Source organism: Sceloporus occidentalis, unplaced genomic scaffold, assembly GCF_023333645.1.
Source record: "Sceloporus occidentalis isolate IW3139 unplaced genomic scaffold, rSceOcc1.0.p SCAF_1, whole genome shotgun sequence".
Lineage (NCBI taxonomy): Eukaryota > Metazoa > Chordata > Lepidosauria > Squamata > Phrynosomatidae > Sceloporus > Sceloporus occidentalis.
The window spans coordinates 150,855,859-150,883,348 of NW_028316981.1; the positions used below are offsets into that span (position 1 = coordinate 150,855,859).

Sequence of the window (27,490 nt, forward strand, 5' to 3'; positions counted from 1 at the left end):
ATGCAGTAAGACTTAGCATTTGGAGAGTGTAAAATGGGCTGTAGTGTAATACCTCACAGCTGTGAATCCAAATGCCATACGTCCTGGGATGTGGAGACCCTCAAATGGGCCATATTGTAATGCTTCACAGTTGTGAATCTTAATACCACACATAGTTTTCTGCATGCATTTAGGAAATTACAAATTGTATTAGGGACACCCTAGCATGCATCCAGCCCTTGCCTAATCAACTACAGTATTATACATTTGGGGATTCTATGTCAAATGCTAGACAACTTACCATAATTGTTATGTTTTTCCAAGCAGAAAGATGGACACTTCTTTCCAAGGTTAATAAATATGAGTATTAGCAGCTCAGCTTTCAGTACTTGCTCTAATCCCAGTTCAAAAGACAGTCAGAAGGATCCTTGGGAAGTGAGCAGTGTGCTCCAAGATCCAGTTGGTATACAATGCACTTAGTTATTTGTTCTCTATAGTTCTTTCTGTGCAGCCATGGAACAGCAGCCAACACTTGGCTCTGCATATGTTCAGAACAAGACTTCTCTTTGAAGCAGAGCCTATCCTCCCTAAAGGGCTTCACTGTTAATTTCTTTACTGACAGCAGAACCAATGTGCACAGTGCTCCTTCACATGTGTGTGCCAATCTGCTCACTCTGGTGGCATGAATAAAAGGACCCCTGTGAAGGCATCAGTATGACTCTATCAGGATGATAATCTGAGAACAGGAAGTTACCAACAAGACCCATAAAATAATAATAATAATAACAACAACAACAACAACAACAACAACAACAACACAAGTTAAGGATTGCCAGGAGACCAGACTGTTAAATTACTCATGTTTATTTATAACAGACCTTCAGCCAGTACAGTACAAAACTTAACAGTAGTATAATCTCCATTACACAAATATGTACTTACAATATATTACAGATACAAAAAAGCTTTTGCAGTAAGAGGTTTTTCTTTTATTTAAAAGCAAGTTTAATCCCACTAAAAAAAAAGAGGAGAAAAGAGCATGACACCAGCAAACCCAGTAACAATATACAAATGAAAGCTTGTTGTTAGAAAGAAGAGAAGAATAGTATAGCGGGCTGGGGATATTGCACATCTTTTTGTTCTTCATACATCTGGTTAAAAAATATATATATTTACACAAGTTAAAGAGACCTGGAGTTTTACAAAATTCCTACATTTGTTTTTTAGGCTCTTCATACAGCTGAAAGCAAAAATAAAAGGAACACTGGTTTCTTAGAAATTTCAGAGCTTAGTTTCTCTAAAAACAAACCTGTTTTCATTTTCACAAAAGGGAAGAGGCAGGAGGTAAGATGTGACATCCACAACAGGATTCTTGCTTCCTGATTCATCATAGAAGCAGGGTTCAGAGAGATTCGTACCATTCCACAGTGCAGTAAATACCATTCAATAGTGATGTCTGGGACACCTTCTTGTACTTCTAGAATTACCCAATATTTCCAATAAAAACAAATAAATAAACAAAGATTCCTGCAGAGAATGAGTCTATTTCTACTAAAAACAGGAAGCAGGAAAATTCTGAATATGGGCTTTGTATGGAGGCACAAGGGGATTTCAACAACAAAGGACAATAAAAATGATACTTTAGGTGCTTTTAATTTATCAATGTGGCTGTTTATTGAAGCCAAGCACCCAAGGGCCATCTTTGGCTTTCAAGAAGTTAGTATCCAACTATGAAAGCTAATTTTCCTATTAAATGGTATGTGTATATGTGTGAATTTCAAACTTTTAACTAAAAAAAAAGTGTAAAACTGTAACAAGGCAAACTTCACAACTATATTTGCTTCACAATATTATATGTCAGGAAGCTTATATATGCCATGCCTTCTTGACAAACATAGTAAGATGGCAACTGTATCTGATGAGCCACTCTGCTTACATTTTACACAGTTTTGATGTGATAGCAATCTCTGCACTGGAAAAAACCAAACTGGTGCGTTTCCCCATAATTTTGTCTGTTGGAGCTCAGAAAGAAAGCAGAGTCAAATGCTGCATTCTGCTTTAGTTTCAGATCTGCTTAAAAATACCTACATGAACACAGATTTAATTATTTTTGCCTAGATCTGAGGGAAAATGCAACTTTTCGACAAAAATTTGGACATTTTAGGGGACTGGTTGGAGGATTTCAAACAAGCCATTTTTAAAAATTTGCTTTGGTATTATGGGAAAAACATTTTCCAATTAAATACATGAGTTTTACCTAAAATACAAACAGAACAGAGACCTTAAAAGGTACAGTACAATCCTGCCTTTGAGTAAGAACCGGAAACCTTCATGTACCTTAAAGGACATGCTGCTTATCAGCTCCTACAGGGATATAAATTCTACAATAAAAAGGTGAGTGACTACTGCATACTCTATCTAGGCCTAGATCCACACTGAAAAACAAAAACAACACATGCACACAGCTGTGTTTAAGGGTTGCTTCTCTCATTAGTTTTATAATCACAGGCCTGTCTGGATATGAGGATGTGAAAACATTTCTGAGATATAATTCCACTGCTGTATTCAATGCTCATGACAAACATTTTAAGTCTTTCTTCAAATGCATTGATACAGAAAGGCTACACAGATAGAATGAATCATGTAATTTTCTAGGGGGAATCCTATAAGTGAGATACAAAAAGAATCTAAAATCTTGGCCCATTAGATTGTCCCTGGAAAAGTTATGTTTACAGCTAATGCTGCATTAGATTTTTTACTTCTGCATACTCACAGATGGGTGAACCAAAACCATCATTAAATGAGCAGCAAATGTTTTATTCTAGAAACCAGTTTTTAATACATGCAATAAACATCCATTAGATTTCCAACATCCTGCTTTTACATGTCTTCAGACAAGCTTTCCCCAAGAGCCCACCTGTGCGCTTTGATAGTAACTGAGAAACAGCTTTAAGATTTCATTACTCAGATTACTAGGGGCACAAACAGAACACCTTGGGTAACACCATGAGTTTGTTCATTTAACACAGTTGTCTTATCAAACTACTTATGTTGATCTGACCAAAACCTTCATATCTGAAAGGTCCACAGTAGAAAAATTCTAGCCTTTTGAATAATGTGAAATTAAAATGTTCAGAAGTACAATGTCAAAGGGCTGGTTCATAACAACCTTTTTCAGTCACAAGGAGGGCCCCCATGATCCTTTCCAGGACAGAACTGCTATCCCTAGAGTCATCAAGGGGCAATTTTATCCACATAACTCACTGCAATGAGTATCGAAGTCTTGGGAAATATTGGGGGGTGGGGGAATATGTCACGTGACTGGACTCCAAATTAACAATCACAAAAAGTGCTGAATATTTTAAATGTACATCAATAGGAGATGTGAATGCAAAAATAATAATAATAATAAAAAAATGCTATTAGGACCAAGAGAATTCCAGGAGATTAGAACTATGAACCATACCTTGGGTGGGGAATAAGAGAACTAGACTCTTAAACTGGACCTTAGAAATTTGGCAAAGTCTCCCAGTATATTTCATTTGTATTGCACAATGCATATATATATTTTAATGCATTAGAACAAGGATTTTTATAGCTCATTCTCTCCTCATCTGCTGAAGTTACAATATACATTGCTGGGAGCAGCTCAAAATACCTTCTCAGCTTATAAAATATCATTTATATGCTGAACCCAAGTGAGCGAACAGAAGAAGGAAAGTGACTCTGTACCAGAAACGTTAAGAGCTTTTAAGGAATGGAGCAGAGCAGGAACGTGAAGTGCACCTATCTAAAGGAAAGTTCCTCCTTTGCATCCCATCTTCTGAATAAACTCCTCAATACATCCCATCTGACAAGGCCTTTCCAGTTAAACAAGTCTGTCTGGCCTTTCAAAAACAAAAACAAAAAACCCAACCCTATCCAGCCCAAAACAAAACAAAGCTCAGAAATATCAGCTTCAAAAAGCAACAAAAAGCAGAGAAAAGGAAACAAACAAAATGTTGCAACTTGAGGTTGTTGTTTTTTAAGTAGAAAAGAACAGCCTTTGGTTTATCCCACAAGGAAGCAGTTTGCTGGGCTGCTGTTAAGCAAGTTATTTTTATGCATGATGGGCATTAACTGAAAACTATGAACACTCTCTCACTTGCCACATCCTTTGCCCAATGTAGACCAGAGAGGCAGTTTTAACCTTATACCCATCCCTTTCTTTCAGGAATGGTATTTCTTGCAGTTGAGATGCTAAAACGAAAGGCCAAGCCGTGCAGAAAGGTAAGCTCCCATTTTGCCTAAGCTCACAGCCTTCTAGTGTTTAGCCATCACACTCTTAAGAACAAGCATTAACAGAATTTCTAAATGGATTGGTAGTAATAACTGCATGCTCCTGGCACGTGAAACCACAACCCTTGCCTAAATTCCACTAACAGCAGCAATCGTCATCCAAGCTACAAAATGGAGGTTTCAGCCCTTCATAGTTATCGAGGCTTTAAGACACTAAAGTACACAAAGCAAGGACTTCCTGCAGGACCCGCAACACAGAAATCCAATGCCCTCCTCTGGTGCCACTGACTATGTACCTAAGAGACAACTGGGAGACTCTTCACCATTATGTAGATCTTGGGTAGATGGCTTTTGCTGCCAGTCTTTCTAAACCTTCCTCCCTATACCATTACTAATGAAGAACCTAAAAGACATTTGTGTCTCTGATCTGGGACAGAGGTCTCTTTTGAGGAGAAACAGGGTGACACTGCAAAACACAAGCTCCCTTTAGGTTTTGGATGAACAGTGTGTGCTTTTCCAATGAAATACAAGACACAGACCTTCCACCACAGCTGCTGTCAGCCCATGCTGAGGGATCCACAAAGTGCATGCTTTCTGAGCACAGATCTATAAGGCTAAGGAGTGATCTCTGCAAACAAAGGCAGCCTTACCCTCTGGGGAAGCTGAGTAATTCAAACTCCAGGTTGCTCAGTGGGACCTGGTTCCCAGGAGACTGACTGGAGAGGCAGAAATCAGGCACTGGAACAGAAAGAGGAAGAGGCAAGGCTTGAACATCCCTGCCTCTTGTAGCTGGAATAGAGATTGTTAAGCTGACTCTGTATAGCTGCTCACTAGCATCTTTTTGGTCTCCTATCACAAATGCCATGAAGATGTCTCCTAGGAATCTCATCCTAACCAATAGGGTCATAGCTATGTATTCATCTTAAAGGAAGTTGCATGCTGTTGGAGAGAGGTGTCAATGATGGACATTCACCTAAGGATTCAGGTTTCCATTTTATAAAGCCTCCAAGCAAAAAGGCTCTTTAAAAGCTAACAAAAAGGAAGCTCAGAGGAAGTTTGCTCAAACAACCTTTCTAGAGAGAGGGTGAAGCTAATCAATAGAGACACCAAGCACATCCTTAAAGGAGGACATCCCAAGCTGGAAAGCAGAAACAGCCTTCATCATTCACCACTAAGGTTCCTTCATTGGAAACAGCCTTGGCTTTCCTCACACTGATTCTCAGCTGAGTCTGTAAAAGGCAGCATCCTGGCAAACTTCATGTATATTGTAAAAAGTGCTCACTACCTTCCTTCAAACAAGTGGCACTGTAGCCTCCTCACCTTCACCAGATGCAACCCATGCCACCCCCATTTAGGCTCCAATAGGGGAGACAGCATATTTAAATTAAAAGCTGTAATAAGCAGAAGCACAGAGGTATTGAGTGTTTGGGACCACAGAGTTCCTAGGAGGACACCTTTCTATGTTCCATCTCAAAGATACCCCTAAAAGAGGGCATATGTGGGTCATCCTAACATTACCATCTCAGTGTAACTCAAGTCGTGGCTTTCCTAGCCCCTTGAACGGGGGAAGTTCTACAATATTTTAGCACCTGATCTGAGGTTCTTAATATATAGTGACTTGACAGAGATACCTGAAATGAAAGCAAAAAAAGCCCTCCCCCCAACTTTAAATGGAAAAGAGGATGAGACTTGGACCTTAGAAACACAAGTACATTGCTGATAAATATCAGCATTTCTTGTGTTTCTCAATGGAGAAAGTCCCTGGCAATATGACTGAAAGGAAAGGCTTACCCACAAAATAAAGAGAGAAATAAAGATTAATAAATAACCTCAACTGGGAGAGAAAAACACAGAAGAATTTTAAAATTTTCAACGAACAGTATTTAAATAATGCAATATAGAAAAAAGGCGAAATGTTATGAGCTCTTCCCCGTCTCAAGTGTGTTGGATTTTTTTTAAGTTAGGGTTTTTTTTTAAATATTTATCTTTTTTTTTTGCCAAAGTCAGTGCAAAGGAGTAAAAAAGAAATGAACAGTTCCATGCCCAACTAGGATGGAGCACTAGAGACGGGGTGGGAGGGACAAGAGGAGAGAGTGCTCAGGACTAGCCTACTTTATGTTCCCCTCGCACTATGTGGGAGGAAAACTCGTACCGGTCTTGGCTGTGATAGCCACAGATGTTGCATTCAAAAGGGTCTCTGAAGCCGTGGCAGCCCATATGGATGGTGAACATGACATGGTCCAGGAACAAGATCCGGCAGTGCTCACATTTGAAGGCTTTTACCTGTTCCCCTTCATCATTTACCACACGCAGGGCTTCTTTGGCTGAGCTGGGAGTTGACCGAGTAGTGGTAGGTATGATACCCTCTTGCAGTTTTGGGTCCTCTTTGGCATAGGCTGGACTCTGCCGGCTGCTGGTGCAGTTCCCAATGCTGGACAGCAGCGGCTGCTGGGAGCCCCTTTCTTCGTGGATGCTCTCAGTGTCTGTGGAATCCTGGCAACCGTTGCTAGGTGATACCATACTTGGCTCCCGTGATGCCCGGTACACAATCTGCGTCCCATCAGGAAGCTCCTCGTGGCCTTCAGCAGCTTCCCGGCTTCCTGCTATTTCCAGTCTGCCTGGGAGGGGCTGGATTTGAGTGTAGACAGAACTGATGACAGGCGTGATCTCAGAGATGCAGTTTGTGGGTGGGAGTCTGAGAGGGCGCAAGTGTTCTGCTCCCACAAATGACAGTGAGCTGCCAAAGCTAGCATCTATGGGATGGTGAGCAGCCACCATTTCCACGTCCTTCTCAAAGCCAGAGTTAACATCAAATGCCATGTCGGAGAGGCCAAACCGCATATGCTTCTCTCCTAAGGCAGAGAAGAATGATTATCAAAAAACAAATTATTCCTTTTAGTCTAAGATCCTATTAAGAGTGCAAAACAAACAGAATTCGGAGGGGAGGGGGCACAATAGTTGGACCAGAACCCTACAAAGAAATCATTAGATGTAGCAATCATCAGCTAACAGCACTCAGATCTTCCATGTGAATTGGACTGGGTGCAAAAACTTCTTATTGAAAGTTTTTAAAGCCTACTTCGCATAAAGTCACAGCACAAAATGTATTAAAATGCAAAGAAATAGTTTCAGATGCAGTTTCATGCTCCTTCAGTTTCTGTACGCCTTGAATTCAAAATGTTGTAATTTTTTGTAATCCCCTTGCATGTGCCACATTCTAGTACAATTCTGGGCTAGTCATAAAGCCAAACTGCTCTAGTGGCAGCTACTCCACAGATACAAAATAGCCATCACATTTTACTCTGGAGATATCTGTCAACCTGCTGCTATCTGAGGGATATGCTTTCCAATTATTGTTTCAGGATCCAACAGGGAGGGAAGTGCTAAGAGCTATGGAGGCTGAGAAACCAGGATAAGACTGATTACACAGAGATCTGTCCAACAATCTATTACACAAAAGCTATCAGTAGAGAATGGCCCTGTTGTCCTCTCACTGTCTCCATTTAATTCCTTCCAGGAATCTAGGGGAAGCTCCTTACCCACAAATTTCTGAGGTGTGGAGCGTTTTCGTTTGGTGATGCTGTTTGCCAGTCGGTCAATGAAGGTTGGCCGGTCGGCTGAGGAGTGAAGCATGGAGTCCGGCACTATCTCCAAATCTCGCATCTCGTCACCTGGCAGGGAAACCAAAATGGGGCTTATTTTTGACTGGCTAGAGTAATCCTGACCCATTCTTTTAAAGGCTTGGGCCACTCTGAAAGTAGCAACTAATTCAGCTGGGGACAAAAATGTCACCCAGCTAACCTGGTTAGAACTGTCTCTCCAAGGCTAACTGCACTCCCACCCTCTTCTCCAGGACTCTCTTTTCTGAGCCTTCATATATTCTAGTTCTTAAACCACAATACAATCTGTCTTTGAATTTCCATTACCTAATGGCCACCCCTGAAACAGATAATTCCTAGCACTGCATCCAGGCAATCCTGGAGTGCTATTGGCACTAAACAAGAAGGTGGGAGAATCATATTGGAATGAGGGAATTCCATGCTTACTAGGAGAAGGAATTTGCATTACAGCAGCCAACTTAATCTATCCTAGAGTAACCTGCCTGAAGATTCACAAAAACTCTCATCTAGAAACTTCCTAAGAACCCAAGACCAACTCCTCAGGCTTGCCTACTGCACCCTGGCAGCAGCCTTACCTTGCTGGCCAGCCAGCAACTGGGGTTCAGTGTTAAGACTCTGCAGGTAGTTGTGACAGCGTTCCTTGTGCTCTTCCAACGTGCTCTGTTGCTTGTAGCTACGGCCACAGTAGTTACATTTGTAGGGCTTGCCAACCGTGGGAGAGGAAACTAAAATGAATAAAAAGAGTTCCAATATAATGCTCATATTTCCTGCACTATCACAGCAACTGGTAGGTCAACCTGAATCAGGATGCATTAAGAGCCTGCCTGCAGCCACTAGAATGGAAAGAGACAAGCACTAAGAGATAGCTTCCTAGCAGTCAGTGCCTTTAACTACGCACATATCCAATCAACTTTGTGAACACCTTAGCCCCTTCTCTCCTCTCCTCTTTCTCTATCAGCAAGTAGCAGAGCACAGAAAGTCCTGTACTGTTTATCTTCACTCAGAGGGAAGTCAGGATGACAGCAAAATTCCTAACAGGCTACTACCCTCTGGCTTATTATTCAAAGCATCATCCTTACAAAAGTTAATGTTCAAAATGGTAGCCCCTCCTCTTCAAATTTTAAATCGGAGCCTTTGTACTTAATAATTTTTGCAAATATCTTTCTCACTTGGCTACTTTAAAAAAATCAGCATAGTTCAAGTTGGATTGAACAAATTAAAAAGCTAGTTGGGTTAGGCTGTTAAAATTTTCAAAGCCTTGCTCTGCTTTGAATATATGCTTGGAAGAAGAGGACACTTCATACATGATGACTACTGAGAAAGGACAAAGTCACACTTGATAAAAGGTTCATACTATTTTCATACTGTGTATGAAATATCCTAAAGGAAAAAAATATTTCTTCCAAATTGAGGAGAATGTCTGGCTGAAAGGAATCCCTTCTGACCATCAATTTCACACAGTTGCCAAGATCAAATGAAGGTTATTTTTGTCAGCTTACTGGTAAAGGATTTACAATCAGATCTGAACAACCTCAAACTGTTCTAATCAGAGGACATTCAAAGTATTGTGAAAGTCAAATGACAGCAATTCATGTTATTATCTTTGTTTTATTCTTTCTGTTCCAAGGTTCCTTGTTTGGAGAATACCATACATCAAACTATACCTGTAGCTAGATGTTGTATTGAAAAGATCTGAGCCATCAGGCATTCTACTAAATTCTGACACAAGTTTGCTGACACAAATGTTGATTAAGAAGGAGAGAAGAATATCTGGCCACAATTTAAATTAGGGAGTCAGACTAATGTTTTATTTCTAGAAATGAGGAAGCACCACACCTCTAGCCCTGGAATTCAGCTCTTATCCTAGTAGTTGCGGTTACTCAGTGTTGAAGGGAAATGGTACATACTACAAAGGCACTTATTTATCACAACAAAAGTCTATTTCGCCTTTCTGCAGAGAATGTACTCAAAGTAGTTATTTTATTGCTGCATAGGTTGAATCCTCTCTCCCTGAACAAGTTCTTGCATGCTGGCTGAGCATGATGGGAGTTGCAGTTCAACACACCTGGAGGTTAAAGTAAACAAGGTTTGGCTACCAGTCCTGAAAAATAGCAAGATAAAGACTCAACAAATGCAAATGAGAAATCTCCCAGGTTCAGGGGTTTTCCCAGCAGACAATGAGCACTAATCAAGGGGACACTAATCCTCCTTTGCATATCCTCCCACCCTGAGGCATGCCATTAGCAACAGAACAATACACATGCAAATCGCTCCTGCCTTTTCAGGTCACACAATATATATATCCAACTCGTTTCCAGGCAAGCATTCTCTGAAGATGCCAGCCACAGATGTTGGTGAAACATCAGGCAGAAACTCTTCTAGAACATGGCCACACAGCCCGAAAACCCCACAAAAAACTACACCTGGAGGTCACTAGAATGTGGAAATCTGCTATAATAAATTAACATCTAGACAGACCTCTGGGATTTTTTTAGGTTCAGAACAAACTAGTAACATTATTTATTTAAAACATTTACATAATTGCTTTTCTGTAAGAAATTTCCAAAGCAGTGATTTTTAATTCTTGTTGGTTTTGTTGTTATTGGTTTCACAGTGTACCGCAGGTGTTACCTGCACCAGCAATGATTCAGATTATATCAAAGAATCAAGGAATCTGAGTTATTTGAACTCTTCCTCTGGTAGCTAAGTATGGGCTCTCTTCTTAAGGCCAATTATTTACAGGAAAGTTGTCTTTTCCCATACCCCTCTGTTCTAGCTAGATAACTGCAAACCATTTGTAGGAAATGCAAAGCTTGAATGAAAGGAATAGCTCCCACCTGTTAGAGTAGCTATTTACACTGCACATCCAACTCAGCTTCAACAGATTTTGTAAATGAAATCATTAGCTGGGAATACTTCATATAGTTGAAATATGATTTGGCAAAATGGAACTTAAGCAATTGTTTCTTGGAGAAGAGCACAAAAGGCAATACCCAGTTGTAGAAATATACACTTCTAATTCAATCCTTTTACCTAAGGGACACATAGTATGTTCTCAACCACTGAAGGTTCATGCGTTGCATACTGGCCGCACAAGTTCTCCAGGGAGATCATCCCTGAATGGTGAGTGGTGCTCGCTCTCATGGAGGCCTTGTAATTGATGTGTGTGTGTATGACAGTACACTGTCATACTGTAATCGGTGTTTGTATATATATGTGTGTGTGTGTATGACAGAGTTTTTTGCTGAAAAATCATTCAGGGTGGCTGAAGAGGAGGCACCAGATAACCTCGTGCAGACTTGACAGTTTTTAAATTAATCAATCAGAAGAGCTCAGGAGCTTTTACGTAGCTCTCAAAACTGTTATTAAATCAAGTGGTCCAACAAAAGGTAGGTAAGAGAAGAGATGTAAGCCACCACATATGGGTGCCGCTGCTTCTGTAGGCAGTGGACTGGGTTTGAAGCATCTAAGAGTAGAATGAATTTGGCAGGTTCGATGAGGATAGAAGACATGATGGGTTCTTGGCATCCTTAGGGAACCAGACAAGAAGTGGAAGAGATAATTCATTATGACATAGAAGATACTGGTGATGAAAATTATGAAAGCCATGGTAGAAAGCCACATAGCTGACACACTTTCTATTCCTGATTCAGGATGAGTTCAAATTTAAAAGCAGAATTGCCTAAGGCACACTGGACTCAGATGTAGAATGATTACAGGTCCACTTTGGAATCCACACTCTGGAATTCCACAACAAGGGAGTCTGAGGTTTGGCTCCTCCTCTTCCATCACCCTACTACTACCACCACCACCACCACAACCACCACCACCACCACCACCTTTATTGTTGTTGTCATAGTTATTGTTGTTAATGAGGTAACTGCTACCTATTGGTCTGGTTGGACAAATATGACTGCAGTACCTGCTGAGAGAAACAGGATCTTTTCTTCTGGAGGGGGAGAGTTGTAACAGAATTTTCAACACATGCAGCAGGAGCTATGTGTGCTGCTAACCACTCCTCTATCAAAGCTGGGGTGGGGGATGGGATGGACAGGGACCATAATACTTGCATCACCAAAGTTTATCCTTAGAAACATAAAATCCCTGTGGAAGTGGGATGTAATGACATGTGTAACCAACCACACAATAGAAATGGATAAGAACTGGACTAAAGCCATCATGTCTATTTCTACTCCTTGCTTTGCCATGCTAGAACTTGGAAAAGATATTTTTTGGGGCTATAACTCTCAAAATAATCCAGCCACTGGTTATACTGGCTGAGGAATCCTAAGAGATAAAGTCTCAAAAGTTGTGACTTTTCTAAACTTTGTAGGTGTTCAAATAGTACCTTGTATTCTGGTTGCTTGGATGAACAAGAAAGGATTTGTTTTAAGTTTGAAAATATTCCCCTCTCTGACAACAAAATATTCCATCTCAGGAGCTGGTGACAGATGCAAAAGCCTCCTGTAAATAGAAATACACAGCTACTGGGGCAACTGGGGAAAGTAGGCTGTTTACCAGAACCCTTTGGGGGAAGCTGGAACAAGAGGCTCTGTAAACCAGGACAGATAAGTGCTAAAACTGAGAATGTGTTTTCCAAATCACCAGCAGCCTATATACCAGCAACCTCACTACAGGATTTCATTATACCTTATTACTCTCAGCTGAGTACTTAGCTCCCCTCAAACTATACCTTGAATGAATTCTATGCTGTTTTAAAAAACAAGACTCCCATTAATGTTTATTCTTCCTTGCAGGAAAATGTTCTTAAAAGCGGGTCTAACTCTAATTCAGCACTTTGACAAAATTTCTGCAGGTACACCAGAAGGTGTACCCTTGACTAGTCTCCCTGAGAATAGACATTATCAGAGAAATCTGACTTTCCAAAGGACAACTACAGCTGCTTCCTCGAGTCTTTTACGTCTTTGAGCTTTTGACACAGACAACACCCAAAATGAGATAGGAGAACCCTTTTCATATTTATTCTGCATAAGCTGAAAGGAAAAGAAACTGTTTAGGACTTTTTACAACATACTGTTAGTGATACATACGTTCAGTGCAGACCCACTGGTAAAAAAAATCCTGGGTAGAGAACTGAGAAGAGATCAGGACCACAAAAGCTACTTCTGGGAAGAAGTGAGAGAAGGTTTACCAAACAGATAGATAGAAAGATAAATATCTGCTGTCTCACTGGGCCCAAATACAGCTGTGATAATAAATTGTGGATTTAGCAGCAGGTTAACAGTCTGCACCTTCACCCAAATAAGACACAAAGAAATTGAAATGGGAAAAGTTTTAGGAAAATAAATGATTTTGCAACTGTTTTTCTCTCCCTTGCAGAGAGGTCCACCCAAACTAATTGAAACATTGTCACATATTCACAGCAGAAAGGAATCCAAACTGCACTGTTCAAAGAGTATTGCTTTTTATTCCAATCTCAGTTCAAGTTCAGTATAATTCAAAGCTGTGGTGTTATCATCTGGGGTCATACTCTCCACAGAAACTGTTCTGCCATCCTCTGGCTGGCATGACAAGCTCTAACCTTTCTAGAGGCAATGACCTATTCTTGGGCTATGCTTTTGGCACATCTGGGTGTGCTGGAAGTCCAAAACAATTGCAGGAAAAAAAACCCTCCAACTTGAGAGTTTGAAAAGAGAGTAGGAAATTGTCCTTGAGCTTGTGTTCTGTTTCAGATGTGCAGTACAAGATACATGGCTCTCGTAATAATAAAACATCTGGCTGGCTCTCTTAGGCCTGTTACAGACTGCCAAAATAAAGCTGCTTCAGGTCTCTTTGGAGGTATGCTATTTAAATGATGCATGGGTCCTAAGAATCCGGAAGCTGCACCAAAGCTGCACTCCAGTGCTTAGGAATGGAGTGTGGCTTTGGCGTGACCTCCAGATTCTTAGGACCCATGCATCATTTAAATAGCATACCTCCAAAGAGACCCCAAGCAGCTTTATTTTGGCAGTCTGTAACAGGCCTTAGAGACAATAAAAATGAGTGGGCTTCTTATTATGGGCATTTATACTTGCCTTCTTCCAAACTGGACAACTGATCCCGATCAGTATGTTCTATACTGGCTAGCAATGGCTTTCAAGGATCTCTCCCAGACCTACTATCCAAGAACTTCCAAGGAATTAAGCAGCGAGCTATGCTTCTTCTCTGACGTAGACCTCCCACATTGCCTGGTCAATTCAGTTCCTTTGTTATAATAATAATAAAACTTTATTTATATACCGCCCTTCGAAACATCAGGGCGGTTAACAGCAATAATAACATACATCCAATACAAATTTAAAACAGTGCAATAAAAACAATAACAATAGTACAATAACACTAAAAGAACTTGTGCCAAATCGCAAGCTACTAACAGAGGGGGGGGGGAGAGGGCTCTCAGGGCAAAGAATCAGGGGTAAGCCTGCTTGAAAAAGAACGTTTTCAACCCCTTCTTAAATTGGGCCAGGGAGGTTGCTGAATGGAGCTCAATGGGCAGCGAGTTCCAGAGGGTGGGGGCCGAGGTGGAAAAGGCCCTTCTAGTGGTGTTAACTAATCTAGCCTCCGGAACTCTTAACAGATGCTGCCCGGTGGATCTGAGTGTGCGGGGCGGATTGTACAGAGAGAGGCAGTCCTTTAAGTACTCTGGGCCCAAGCCATTTAGGGCTTTATAGGTTATAACCAACACCTTGTATTGTGCCCGGAAGCGAATAGGCAGCCAATGTAGGTCTTTTAAGACCGGTGTTATATGACTGGTCCTAGGTATGTTAGTGACCAGTCTTGCTGCCATATTCTGCACTAATTGCAGCTTCCGGGTATGGTACAAGAGTTGCCCCATGTAGAGCGCGTTGCAGAAATCCAACCGAGAGGTTAAAAGAGCATGTACCATTGTTTCTAGGTCCCCCCGGCTCAGGTAGGGACACAGCTGGCGTATCAGCCGAAGCTGATAACAGGTGCTCCTGACTGTCGCATCCACCTGAGATGTAAGGTGGAGCGACGAGTCGAGGAGCACCCCCAGACTGCGTACAGAGTCCTTCACGGGAAGCGTGAGCCCATTCAGGACAGGTGGAACCACCGCCATCCCTGGGCCAGGAGAACCTATCACGAGTACTTCCGTTTTCTCTGGATTCAAGCTGAGTCTGTTTTCCCTCATCCAGCCCATTACCGACTCCAGACAGGCCATGAGAGGAGAGATGCCATCCCTGGTCACTGCATCAGTCGGAGACATAGAGAAAATTATTTGGGTGTCATCAGTGTACTGATAACCCCGCGCCCCATGTCTCCGGATGATCTCTCCCAGCGGTTTCATGTAAATGTTAAAAAGCTTGGGAGACAAAATGGCTCCTTGAGGGACCCCAGATGTTAGGGGTCTCTTGTCGGAGCACACGTCTCCCAGCTGCACCATCTGGAACCTCCCAGAGAGGTAGGACTGGAACCACTGGAGCGCAGTGCCCCTGACTCCCACCTCTACCAGGCACTCCAGAAGGATACCATGGTCTATGGTATCGAAAGCCGCTGAGATGTCTAAGAGCACCAACAGGGACACGCTTCCCCTGTCAATGCTCAGACGGCGGTCATCGACCAAGGCGACCATGGCAGTCTCAACCCCGTAGCCCGCCCAAAAGCCAGTTTGAAATGGGTCTAGATAATCCGTTTCATCCAGGATCGATTGGAGCTGGATCGCAACCGCCCTCTCAATCACCTTACCCAAAAATGGCAGCAGCGATACTGGCCGATAATTGTTGTGCATCAGGGGGTCAAGGGAGGGCTTTTTTAATAAAGGTCTTACAATGGCTAATTTTAGATTCGATGGAAATTGCCCTTCCCTCAAAGATGTACTGATAATCTGGTGTAACATTGAAGTTACCACCGGTCCCCCCTGAGCCGCCAGCCATAAGGGACAGGGATCGAGAGAGCAGGTTGTCTTCCTAACACTTCCAAGGATCCTGTCCACATCCTCGGTATTTACAGACTCAAAGTGATCCAGTTTAACCAAGTCCACGGAAGCTCTGGGCGCCTCTACTCTGGTTTCTGCTCTAATACTGGCATCCAGACCTTCGCTTATCCGAGAGATTTTATCCGCGAAGAAGTTGTTAAATCGGTCACAGCAGGCCTTGGAAGGTTCAAGGATCTGGTTCGGGGCAGGAGGGAGCTGAGTTAGCTCCCTCACAACCCTGAACAGCTCTGCCGGACGCGACTCCGCGGACGCAACACGTGCACCATAGAACGAGTTCTTAGCTGCACGTATCGCCTCTCCGTAGTCCTTCAAGAGATGGTCCAGGAGAGTCTGGTCGGATAAGCGCTGGTGTTTCCACCAGCGGTGCTCTAGCCGTCGCAGAATCCGCTTCCTTGCCCGGGGATCTTCCGTATACCATATACCAAGATCTTCCGTATACCGTATACCAAGTTATCATGTGCCTTTACTTTCAGCATGGGCAATAGGTCACATGTTTTCATTCTGGACTCAGTATAGTCTCACAGACACAGTTGTATGGGTAAGAATGCAGAATAAAGTTATGTCACTTGTCTCATTAATCCAACAGTATCATAGACATAGACCATCTACTGTTCCTCCCCAACCTGACACTTCCCAGTTATTTTGGACTGCAACTCCCATTACTGCCAGCAAACACAGCCATTTTCCATAATGGCTAGGAAAGGTAGGAATTGTAGCACAACATATTTGAAGGGCACCCAAACTGAAGAACGCTGGCATACATGGTCCGTACTTTTAACTTAGAGCAGTGGGCTATACAAATTATGTTATTTTTTCCCACAAACAGGAATATGCTCACTGTTTATCAGGTGATAAAGCAGATTAGAAAAAGATTTCTTTTTTAAAAAAAAGAAGAGCCCTGCAAAGAAAGGAACAAGGCATCCTTTTCCAGATAAACATGTTCAGAAAATTATATTACACAGCAGGGCCCCAATTTGCTAATGTCCTCAACTGCATAACATGATTCTGGCCAGAATTACTGACATTTGTTCCACATACACCCTTTGCCATCTTCTTTACAGCTCCAACCTTTGGCTTCTTTTTCAGCTTTTTCCAGTTCCTTCATCTCTCTTTCTCCCTTTCTCTTTCAGAGTTGCCTTTTTTGTTTTTAATAGTATACAATTGTTATATCTATTCAAAAATAGTGTGTGCACAATGTGCATTAATCTGTCTTGTTACAACTCCAGAAGGCCCCTCAAAAACCCAGTTCAGATGCTAGTTAAATAGGGAATATAATTTAGCAGCCCATGGCCTGCACAGTCACCCCAAAAATGCAACGCGGAAGGGAAGTGTAAATATCGAGTTTATGTAGAACTGGGTCTGTAACAAAATTCACTGAATGCAAATTCCCAGTTCATTTATTTACTAGGCTACAGAGGGTGGGGGCTGGGGGAGAGTATATTGAAAAGAGGTAGTCACATGGGAGGAGAGTCATCTTAGTGATCCCAAGTGTAGATGCAGCTTCTGATCTATTTCTAACTGATGTGAGGCGTTTGATCTGGGTTATAAATCCTCTGTTTTTTTGGAGCCAGATCTTCAGAGATGAAAGCAACTGCATCACCCAGGGGGACAGCTTGAAACACATATGTCAGGTTAAAGGGCTGGGGGGGGGGAGACATTCCTTGTTCACCCTCCCCAGGTAGGATAAACTATTTTTACCGTTGTAAAATCCAACTACTGATGAGGTTGGTGTCACTTTTCACTACTTCCACAACCCATATTAATAATTTGCTGTTATGCAGACTTAAATTTTCTTTGATATTATAAACAAATGTTAGGGTTTGGCATATTTATACACCTGTCACTGCTGCTTTTTACTTTGACATAGAAAATACCCCAGGGAAACAAAGGGTCATGGTCCGGAAGAAAAACATGTGCTCCTCTAGACAATTAGGTTGAAAACTATATCTCAAGAATCTTCTAAACTGATTTGTTTGCCTAGAAACGTGTAGCACACATTTGCCAAATTTCTGTCAACATGTATTGCAGGGTACAAAAACCTTCTTTGCTTCTGAAAGTAAAGCAACAGAATTTTGTTCAGTATTCTGGCCAAGAGCAAGGTTCCTGGGCAGAGATGACAGTGTACCCAGATGTGTCTTGGGGGTGCAAGGATATAGCACATGATTTGCATGCAGAATGTTCTAGATTCAATCTCTGATACCTCCAAGTATATACAGGAATTACCCAGTTTAGACTGGGGGTTGAGAACCTGTGGCCTCCCACCAGATTAGTTTTTAGTTCCCATCAGTTGTAGCCATTATAGCTAATGGTCAAGCATGATAAGAGTTCAGCAACAGCTGGAGGGCTACAAGTCCCTCATCTTTGTGGCAGACCTGATCTGACCATGGTGGCATATGCTTTAGTTACGTCCAGTCTGAATTATTGTAACATGCTGTATGTAGTGCTGCCTTTAAAGAGGGTTTGGGAACTTCAGTTGGTACAAAATACTGTGCCCAGACTGCTGATCAGGTCTGGCTACAGGAAGCACATAACCCACCACTATTACAGCTTCACTGGATATAGGTCCACTTCTGGGCACAATTCAGAGTGCTAGTTATGTCATATACTGTTCAACTGGCTCCAGGCTTTCTGCATCTTTCATAAGCAAGCTCAGGCTATGAGATCTGCAAGAGAGGCCCTTTTCTTGGTCCTGTCACCTTCAGAGGCACATGTTGGTGAAGTTTCAATTCCCTCTCAACAGTTCTCCCAGACTATGGAACTCCCCTTCTGAGGAGGTCCCTCCACTCTGGGCCCACAACAAACTCCAACTCCCATAATTCCATAGCCGTGAGCCAGGGCATTTTAAGTGGTGCCAAACAAAGTTATTTCTCCAATGTTGATGCAGCCTCTATTGTCCTTCTGGCAGCAAGCAAAGACTTTCCTATTCAGGCAGGAGTTTCAAATGGATAGGCTGGGCTTTTTAACATTTTACCGTTGTTGTTATTAAGGAGGGATATAAAACTTTTTAGCTCAACTGGGGTTTCAATTGTATGACCAGATGAATTTGTTTTTTAATATGCAGAGTTTATTGTGTTTTTACTGGTAGGTGGTTTTTAATTATGTGGGAAGCCATATTTTACTCCACACATGGGAGAAAGGCAAGAGATAAATCAGACAGACAGTAGGAAGATGGACTAATGATCTAACTTGGTATAAGGCAGCTTTCTATGTAGATGTAACTCCTATTACTTCCACACACAATCTTTAGGTAGTAGGGCTAAAATGCCCTAATGGAGGTTTTTTTTGAGACTCCCAACTACAGTGTCCATGGAATAACTGGTGATCCTTCTGGGCCACATGCCAAACAGCTAAAATTCAGAGGGTGATATGAGGTTTCTGGGAACTCTGTATCCCTTCCAAATCTTTGGCAGTACATTTTAACTTCATAAATAATATGGAGTGACAGTGAACAATGAAGGGGGCAGGTCTGCTGATGAGCCCAAATTATTTAGGGTGGCTACAATAAAAATGAAAAGTGAAATATTTTTTTAAAAAATTCTCTAAGCTGATAGAAAAGGCATTAAAGGGGGAAATGTGCTTTAATATATATTTTTTTTAAAAAAATGGTAAAGTGATGCACAATGAGGGGGGGGGATCCCAAACCCTCTAACGTGACATGCATGCTGATGAGCTGGTGATGAAAAGCTCAGCCCAGTCAATGATGGCTTGAAAAAGGTAAATTCTATATTAGGATTAATAGAAAACAAACTGAAAGCAAAGCAGCCAGTATGAAAATGTTGTATATAAACCTATGGCTGGTCCAACTGCACTTGGAATACTGCATACAGTTGTAGTCACTGAACCTAACAAAAGATATTGTAGAGCTTTTTAAAAAAGGATGCAAGAAATGACAATGAAAACCATCAAGAGGATGGAGCAACTTCCCTGTGAGAACAGTTTTCTAATGTTTGGGCTCTTCAGCCTAGAAAAAAGGTAAGTCGGTCATCACCAATCATGCATGGTGTAGAAAAAATAGACAGGGATATCTGTTGCCCATTCTCATAATACTAAAACCCAGGGTCACCAATTGAAGCTGAATTGTGGGAGACTCAGGACAGCCAAAAGGAAGTGTTTCTTCAAACAATGCATATTTAAGACCATGCCAATTTGGATAGCTTTAAAAGAGGAGCAAAGTCATAAAGCTACTAGTCATGATGGCTATAGATTTTCTCCAATAAAAGAGAAACTATCAATTTAACTATCAATTGCTTGGGAAACCAAGAGAGGACATTTAACTACCAATTGTTTGGGAAACCAAGAGTGGGCATATGCATTTAACTATTAATTGCTTGGGAACATAAGGCAAAGCCTCACTTGTGAACTTCTCAGTAACAATCCAGCTAGTCTCTGTGGGAAAAGACTCAGGAGCAAGCTTTAATGAGGAAAATAAGTGCATATGTGTGTGCACATACACAAACAGACACACACACACACACACACATTTTGTGCTCACCAAAATGCCTCAGACCCCCTCTCAATGCAGCCTCACTTCTTTCAGCTACAATATTCTAAACACAGCATGTAACATTGTTTACCTTTCATAATGTATGGTAAGCACAGAATTTGAAGCTCTGAGCCACTGATTCCAGGTTTTTATAGAGATTACATACAGCACTAGATTAGAAAGCCTTCTCTAGGTCCCAGGACAAAAGCTGTGCATATAACTGCAAAGTTGTTGCCTCAATGTATGCTCGTTGGCTTCAGCCTCACGTATCAGAGACCACATCCTTCTCGACACCCTATTATCATCTCTTAAAAGCAAGTGAGAGCACACACTTTAGCATATCATCAGTGCACCCACTTTGTTGTACAAATACACAACATTCTCAGCATAAGCTACCCATTACATACAATACTTCCTTCTCTGGAGAATCACTAAGAAATGGGATATTGTTCAAAAGCATCGCAAAAAATTTTCATCTGAGTAGACTTTCGCTGAAAACAATAAAGTTGGAAAGTCAGGATTATAGTTTTATATTACAATGTGAAGATAATGTTTTGAGCGTTGTTTTAAAATTATAACTAATTGCCCTGAACCATCAACGTGTTCAGTACTAGAAATTCAAGACAACACCACACCATGTATCTATGTCTCATCTCTCTTGCATAATGTAAAACTGTTGCTGCAGATTTCATGGCCTCAGGAATCAGAAGGATGAACCAGCGATAAGGATAATGAGAATACCAAGAGAAAGCAACATGCTTTTGGGAAAGAGGAAGAGACACCATCACTGACAAATAACTAACCGGTTAGTTAGAAACTCCTTCTATCAAACCTTTATCTTAAGAATATCTAGGATAGACAAACCTCCATCTGTGGCACTATAAACATTAATCTCAGTGGTCTGATGATTAAATTGAGTGGGCTGCAAACCCCAACAGGTGTTGGATTCAAATGATATAATGAAGAGTCCTAAACTGAACTGTATTATGAGATTTATATACGCCACAGATACAGAGTCCCACCCTGTTCTTTTTTGGGCTCTTTGCCATGATTACTTCATCCTGATGATCAGTCTCTAATGTATTTTGTAAATTTAGTGTTTTCCCTTTGATTGCTAGAGGAGCATGACTTAAACACAATTCTATATCGCAAGTCTTTGCGATAGGATACATTTACTGGCGTATGTAGTATGTGATGCAATGTTTTGTTCTGAGTTTTCCTAATGGATTCAGATTTAAATCTATAGGGAAAAACAATCAGAACTTCAAAAGAAGAAGTCAAATGTCTATCTTATCTCTACATTCTGAGGAAAGGGTGAAGTTTGGGAGAGAAAAGTAACAAGTAGCAGCAACATCCCCTAAATTCTAGATGGGTTTGGGCTGTGCAACTTCAGACTGCAGAAGGGACTTCACATGACTATGCAAAGACATTCCCTGCATACAGAAAACATGCCAGGGACAAGGGTAGTAAGCCTCTGCATGCCATCTGATGTGATATAGGTTTAACATTTCACTGAGAACAGTATTTACAGTATTTTATTTATATAGTTTATTTATATGCCACCTTTTTCCCAGGATGAAACCCAAGGTGGCTTCCAGCACAACAAATTAAAAACGTTTAGAATTTTTTAAAAAAACAATTAAAAATCTCTGTTAAATCATGTGCATAGCTGTTTTTTTTTTATGCATGTTAAATGGGGAAAAAAAACAATTAAAAATCACCATATCAAAATACATTATAAAACTGATTAAAATCATACAAAAGTTAAAAACAGATATAACTAGGCTGGGAGAGGGACGCACAGAGCGAGACAGGTGAGATGGAGCACTATCTTAGTACTTCTGTGATGGGCGACCATTAGTATTTATTGGGATTATTGTGTGAGAATTCCTGAATATTTGGATTTGTCACCACGCTTCAAAGAGACCAACAGAATGGGGTATGTTTTCAAACATGTAAGAAACAAAGATGTTCAAACTCTTTTGAGTTAACTAACCTTTTAGTTAACTAACACTTCAGCCAGCAAGACAGTATTCTTCTTTTAAAGACAGGACCCAGACTTAACTGTAATTATATTTCAGCTCCCACAATCCAACTGGCTCGCCTTACGGGTCTTTTCTGAAACTCCAAAGTACAATGACCCTGGAAGTGCTCTTTGTAGAAGCAGTGCCTCGCTTGGTGGCAAGTGCCAACACCTTTCTATTTTGCTAGTGAACAAATCCGAAATCTGTAAGTTCTTTCTCAGGTCTCAAAATGTTACATGTAAAATAAGAGTGGAGCACCATTCTAGGCACTGCGGGTACCTACTGGTTTGCCCCCTGAAGGGTCAGAATCAGACAAACTGTCTCCATTGCTAAGTGTCGCCATGAACAACCCAAGTGGAAGCTTGTTGGGGAGAGTGACAACTGATTTTGATTGCTCTAGACTGGAGGACTCTTCAGGAAGACCGAAGGCCCCAAGGCACAGAGCAGCAGCATTCTGGCAATGCACAGTGATCTGTGAAGAGAGCTGTCATGGCTCCACGGCGTCATCCTCAACCTCCATGCGAGCTTATGAAAAAACATGCTGATCTCCTTGGTTCACAAAACAACTAATCAGGCCCTCCTTAATGATAGAAAGGGCTTCTCCTTGTCAGAAAGAAGAAACTGGGTGTGAGAGAAAGATTTTTTTTTTTACAGCAATGCACCTAAAGGTCGCACAAATCATTTTTTCTACCTGCAAATGAAACTGAATCAGAAATAGGGAACAGTCAGAAATGGAGAAATTGAATGGAAGGAAAAACTGACCCCACCTCCCATTAGAGTCAGAGTTATGGTTCTCCATCTGACAAAGAGGCCTCCCTAAGATGGCAGAAGTACTCACAAAGGAGATGCAAATTTTCTCTTCATCCCCCCCTCCTCCAGCCCTTCGCTTTTCATTACTCTTGAAAGGATGCAGAAGTGAATCAACTTCATCCTCCTCCTAGCAATGGAACAAAACAGCTGCATGGTCTCTAACAAGTGGACTAATGACAGTGGTGGAAGGAGAACTGTTTTCAAGGATTATTGCTTCAGTGGGGTTATCCTCCTGCTCTTATTCTCCCTAACCAGAGCTCAGTAGGGCAACATAACACTCCTCTCTTTTTTCTTTAAATATTCTTGCTCCCAGAAATCAGGAAGTGTCAGAAAAACCACAGGTTTCAATCCCAACTTTTAACAGGGCCTGAAAAGAATAAAGAAATCATGAATTGATTTTGTTCATGTCATTTGCTTGAGGTTTAATTTGAACATGAGTCCACCCAAATCTTCAAAGGAAAAGTACAAGACCTGTCGATAGATTAGAAATATTGCCCCCACTTGAGTCTATTTAAAAACTGAGCAGCTATTTGTAGCTTTACAAGTAATCATAAACAGAATACATGTAACTTCCCCAAAATTCTAAAGTATGACTTGATTTATTTCTAGCTGATGCAGCCCATCAATAGAAAATTCAGATTTCTTCAAGTTTCACTCAAATAAGGAGTTTATTTCAGAAGTGTGGGCATTTATGGTCAACTAAAGTTCCAGGAAGTAGTCAATAGGGGAAACAGTTAATTATCTGAAAAAAACTAAGATGTGGGACAGCAGTATGGTGCTTTCATTAAAAGCAGTATTAGGCAGTTACTCCACATTATCAAGATCATTTATAGCAGGGAGATTTGCCTTTGTTGAACTGTAATCTGTCAAAGAAAAATGCTAAAAATGGTGAGAACAGGACTGAACTCAAAACAATTCTGATCATTCCCTTTGCATGATCTATCATGTGTCTAGAATTACACAGCCCTCCTTCAGACCAGAGAAATCCATTGTTTTTGTATGAAGAATAGCTCTGTGCAACACAAAGGCTCACTATCTTACCAAACACACATTTTACCAAGATGAGCACTAGAAATATATGAGAGCATATCTTTTTGGAGACCACCACAATTATCAAGATCAAAATAAAATATAAAATATTTGCTATAGGAATCCCCAATCTGTTTAGCACTTGAAACATGAAGAGGGAAAAGAGTCACAGATGGCCATGAACACTAGTGAGAATGTAAACAGCAATATAGAAACTGATGTCAAGGGAAAACTATAAAGCTCTGCAGGTAGACACTTTTGCACCTTCCTCAACCAAGGCAAGCAAACTAATACAGTATAGAACATTAGACTAAATTAAAAGAATACACATAAATGTCATGGTTAGAGATATTGTTTTCAACCCCACCAACCATCTATATGAATGTTATTCTGGAAAGGATGAGGCACTGAAATCATAGCTTAATAGCTCACAAAGCAGCAAAAACTGGCATATGGGGGGTGGGGTAGAGACAGTAGAACATACTGACTGTAAGAGTAAGATGAAGTAGACAATAAATCTCTAAGAATTTTAAAAAGTTTTTTAAAAGTTTTTTATACCAGTCAGAGCCTCAAATAAATAAATTCAAGTTGAATTCAATGGGTAGAAATGAGTTTTGTTCAGGGAGCAGCAGGTGCCTATCAGATTAATTCCTAGGGAAAGTAACAGGCAGCTAGTGATAATCTGCAGATAAAGCTAGAGAAAACTACATTTAGCTAATGCATTGCCACTGGCATAAAGATTTCCAGGGCTAATTAAAATGAGAGAAACACTTCGAGGATGGAAGGTTTTGAAATGTCAGTGAACAGTAGTTGCATTTTTAGAGTTTAGAAAGCCAGTACATGGCCACTGCTCAACTGGAATGGAAGCCCTACTAAGGGCTCTGAGCTAGGCTGTTACAAATGCTTTGAAGGAGGTGTGGGATATAGATGTAACAGAGAAATAACCTGCCAGAGAGGGGAAAAAATCATGAGTGGGTGAAGTTAAACCAGAAGGGAGAGATAGAAGTGCAAGAATGAGAACAAAAGCTAGATCACAGGGGTTGGTTAGGAGACTGAGAGTAGGATGTCTTTGAACAACCAGATGGCACTGGTGATGGACTGAGCAAAGGCCACAAGAGCAGGAAACAACACTACTGGTTAATGAATCCCTATCCTCTGAGAACTGGGGCAGAAGGAGCACCTTGAGACCCACCTGAGTGTGTGCGGAGGTGGCCTGTGAGTGCATCCCGCCTCCGGCAGGCGTAATTGCAGAAAGGACATTTGAAGGGCTTCTCGCCTGAATGTAGCTTGATGTGGCGCAGGAGGTTGCCCTTTTGGGTGAAGGAGGCCCCACACTGATTGCAATGGAATGGTCTCTCACCTAGAAACAAGAGTATCATTAATAGGTATCCAGAGGGGTTAGCCTTGATCCTAGCTTCCACCTAACAATGCCCTTCAAACATGTCCACCTTTGGAATGCTACCTTGTGTGTATGTATGTGCCTTCAAGAGGCTTGTCAACTTAAATATATTCTCAGAACAAAAAGATCAGCCTCCCCCCCCCCCAATGAATTTCATAGGGTTTACTTATGCAAGGAGTATTCAGATGAGGCTTTGTCAGTTCCTTCCTCTAAAATATAGCCTACATTACCTAGTATTCCTTGGCGGTTTCCCATTCAAGTACTAACCAGGGCTGAGCCTGCTTAGCTTCCAAGATCAGACAGCATACATTCACTTGGTGTATTTAGGCCCCAATACTATTTTATTTAGCTCTTATTCAATGGGGAAAATATATTCTGGTTCATTTTATCTAAGTGTTGAGATTGTTTTTCCATAAAATAGGAACTGCTTAATCAGAGCCAGAAGCAGTTACACAGATCTTAAATGAAATCAGCTTTCAGACCCCCAAATTTAGGTCCTAAACAGTCCCTTCTGCTTTACTACAATCGTAATAGCGCAATTCCATTTACATGCTATCTGTCCATTACAGAGAATATCAATGTTATTATTTTTGCACACAGAAAACTGGATGGAAGGTTTGTGGCAACCTAGCTTTCTCAGCTCCTTTGCCGGCCTCTTGCATGTGATCTATGAACTCTTTACAGTGTTTTTGTTATTTGCGGGTTTTCCATATTCACGGGGGGCCAGTGCCCCTAACCACAGCGAATATGAAGGAACAAGTTGTAGTTTGCCAGTGAATGTCATCCAGCTCTTAAATATGAATCCTGTTTTGCTTTCTGATTATGATCCCTGTTCTGCTAAGACTATGGGCTATGAAGTTCTTCAGTACAAATCTTGGTTCAGCCATAAACACACTAAATGACCTCAGACTATCAAAGGCCAAGGACTGTAGCTCAGTGGATTAGTTCATTTTAAATGCAGAAGGCCTCATGTGGCTTAAGGGTCTGAATGTGACAAGAGGCCATTAAGACCTTGAACTGCAAATAAGACCTATACAAATGCCATTCATATGCATTAGCCCTCACTGCCAACATTGATCAGAAACCATGTTTGCTCACCAGTGTGACTTCGTTTGTGCACCATAAGTACGTTTGGGCCAATGCACACCATCCCACAGATGTCACATTTTAGCTTGCCATTGGGTAGACGGATGCCGCCAGGGGAATGTGGTTCCTGCCCCACTCCGTCACAATAGCCAAGAGGCTCTGAGAGGGAATCTTCCACAATCACACTGTCTTCTTTTTCAAGGAGCCGGTCATCGTGTGACAGCAACCGGCTTGATTCTTCATCACTGTACATTTCCACCTTGATAGAATTTGCTAGGGAGAAAAAAAGGTGAAAATAAAATATAAATAAGGTTGCCTTAAAAAAAAAAAGCAACAACAACAAACTTCTAAGCTGTTCAAAAAAGGGGGAAAAAGAAAAAGAGAGCAAGAAAATTAAATAAGGATAAAGGACTTCTCCCCATTAATACCAGCTGAGTACATTCTTAGTACTCAAAGGTGAACAGGTTAAACAATTAGTTCCCATTAATTTGGGTCTTTGCAGATGGAAGGCACAAGCCCTCTACAACCCCAGCCAAATATAGACGACAGTGACTATTATAGGAACAAACAAACTAAAGAGTAAACTTTGGAGACAGGACCTAAGAATTCTTCCTCCATCACTCACCACAACTACTTTATGAGGAATTTGCCGCAATTTTCAAATATGGGCCTTTTATACTCCAAATCTACCACAAGCCTTAAACCTGAGATTGTGTCACCAAACAAATCCATATTAATTGATTCTGTTAAGATTGCACAACTAACTGTACTATAATAGTTCCTGCTGGGATAACATACAGTGGACTATTGAATCCCATCTCAGATGAT

General features: G+C 41.2%; 1 protein-coding gene across 10 annotated transcripts in view; it reads right to left on the minus strand.

The window, feature by feature from the left end:
* Positions 1-827: 827 nt before the first annotated feature.
* The window catches only part of IKZF4 (IKAROS family zinc finger 4), an 85,835-nt gene continuing 59,172 nt past the window's right edge, over positions 828-27,490 (minus strand). For 9 of the 10 annotated variants that reach the window (XM_089477126.1, XM_089477138.1, XM_089477146.1 and 6 more), the window contains 5 exons: positions 26,675-26,935; positions 25,370-25,537; positions 8,453-8,602; positions 7,797-7,928; positions 828-7,109 (listed from right to left, as the gene is read on the minus strand). In XM_089477126.1, the coding sequence (XP_089333252.1) occupies positions 6,361-7,109; positions 7,797-7,928; positions 8,453-8,602; positions 25,370-25,537; positions 26,675-26,935 (1,460 nt within the window). In that variant the 3' untranslated portion in view covers positions 828-6,360. The remainder of the gene's footprint in view (positions 7,110-7,796; positions 7,929-8,452; positions 8,603-25,369; positions 25,538-26,674; positions 26,936-27,490) is intronic. The other variant, XM_089477155.1, reaches the window with a different exon arrangement.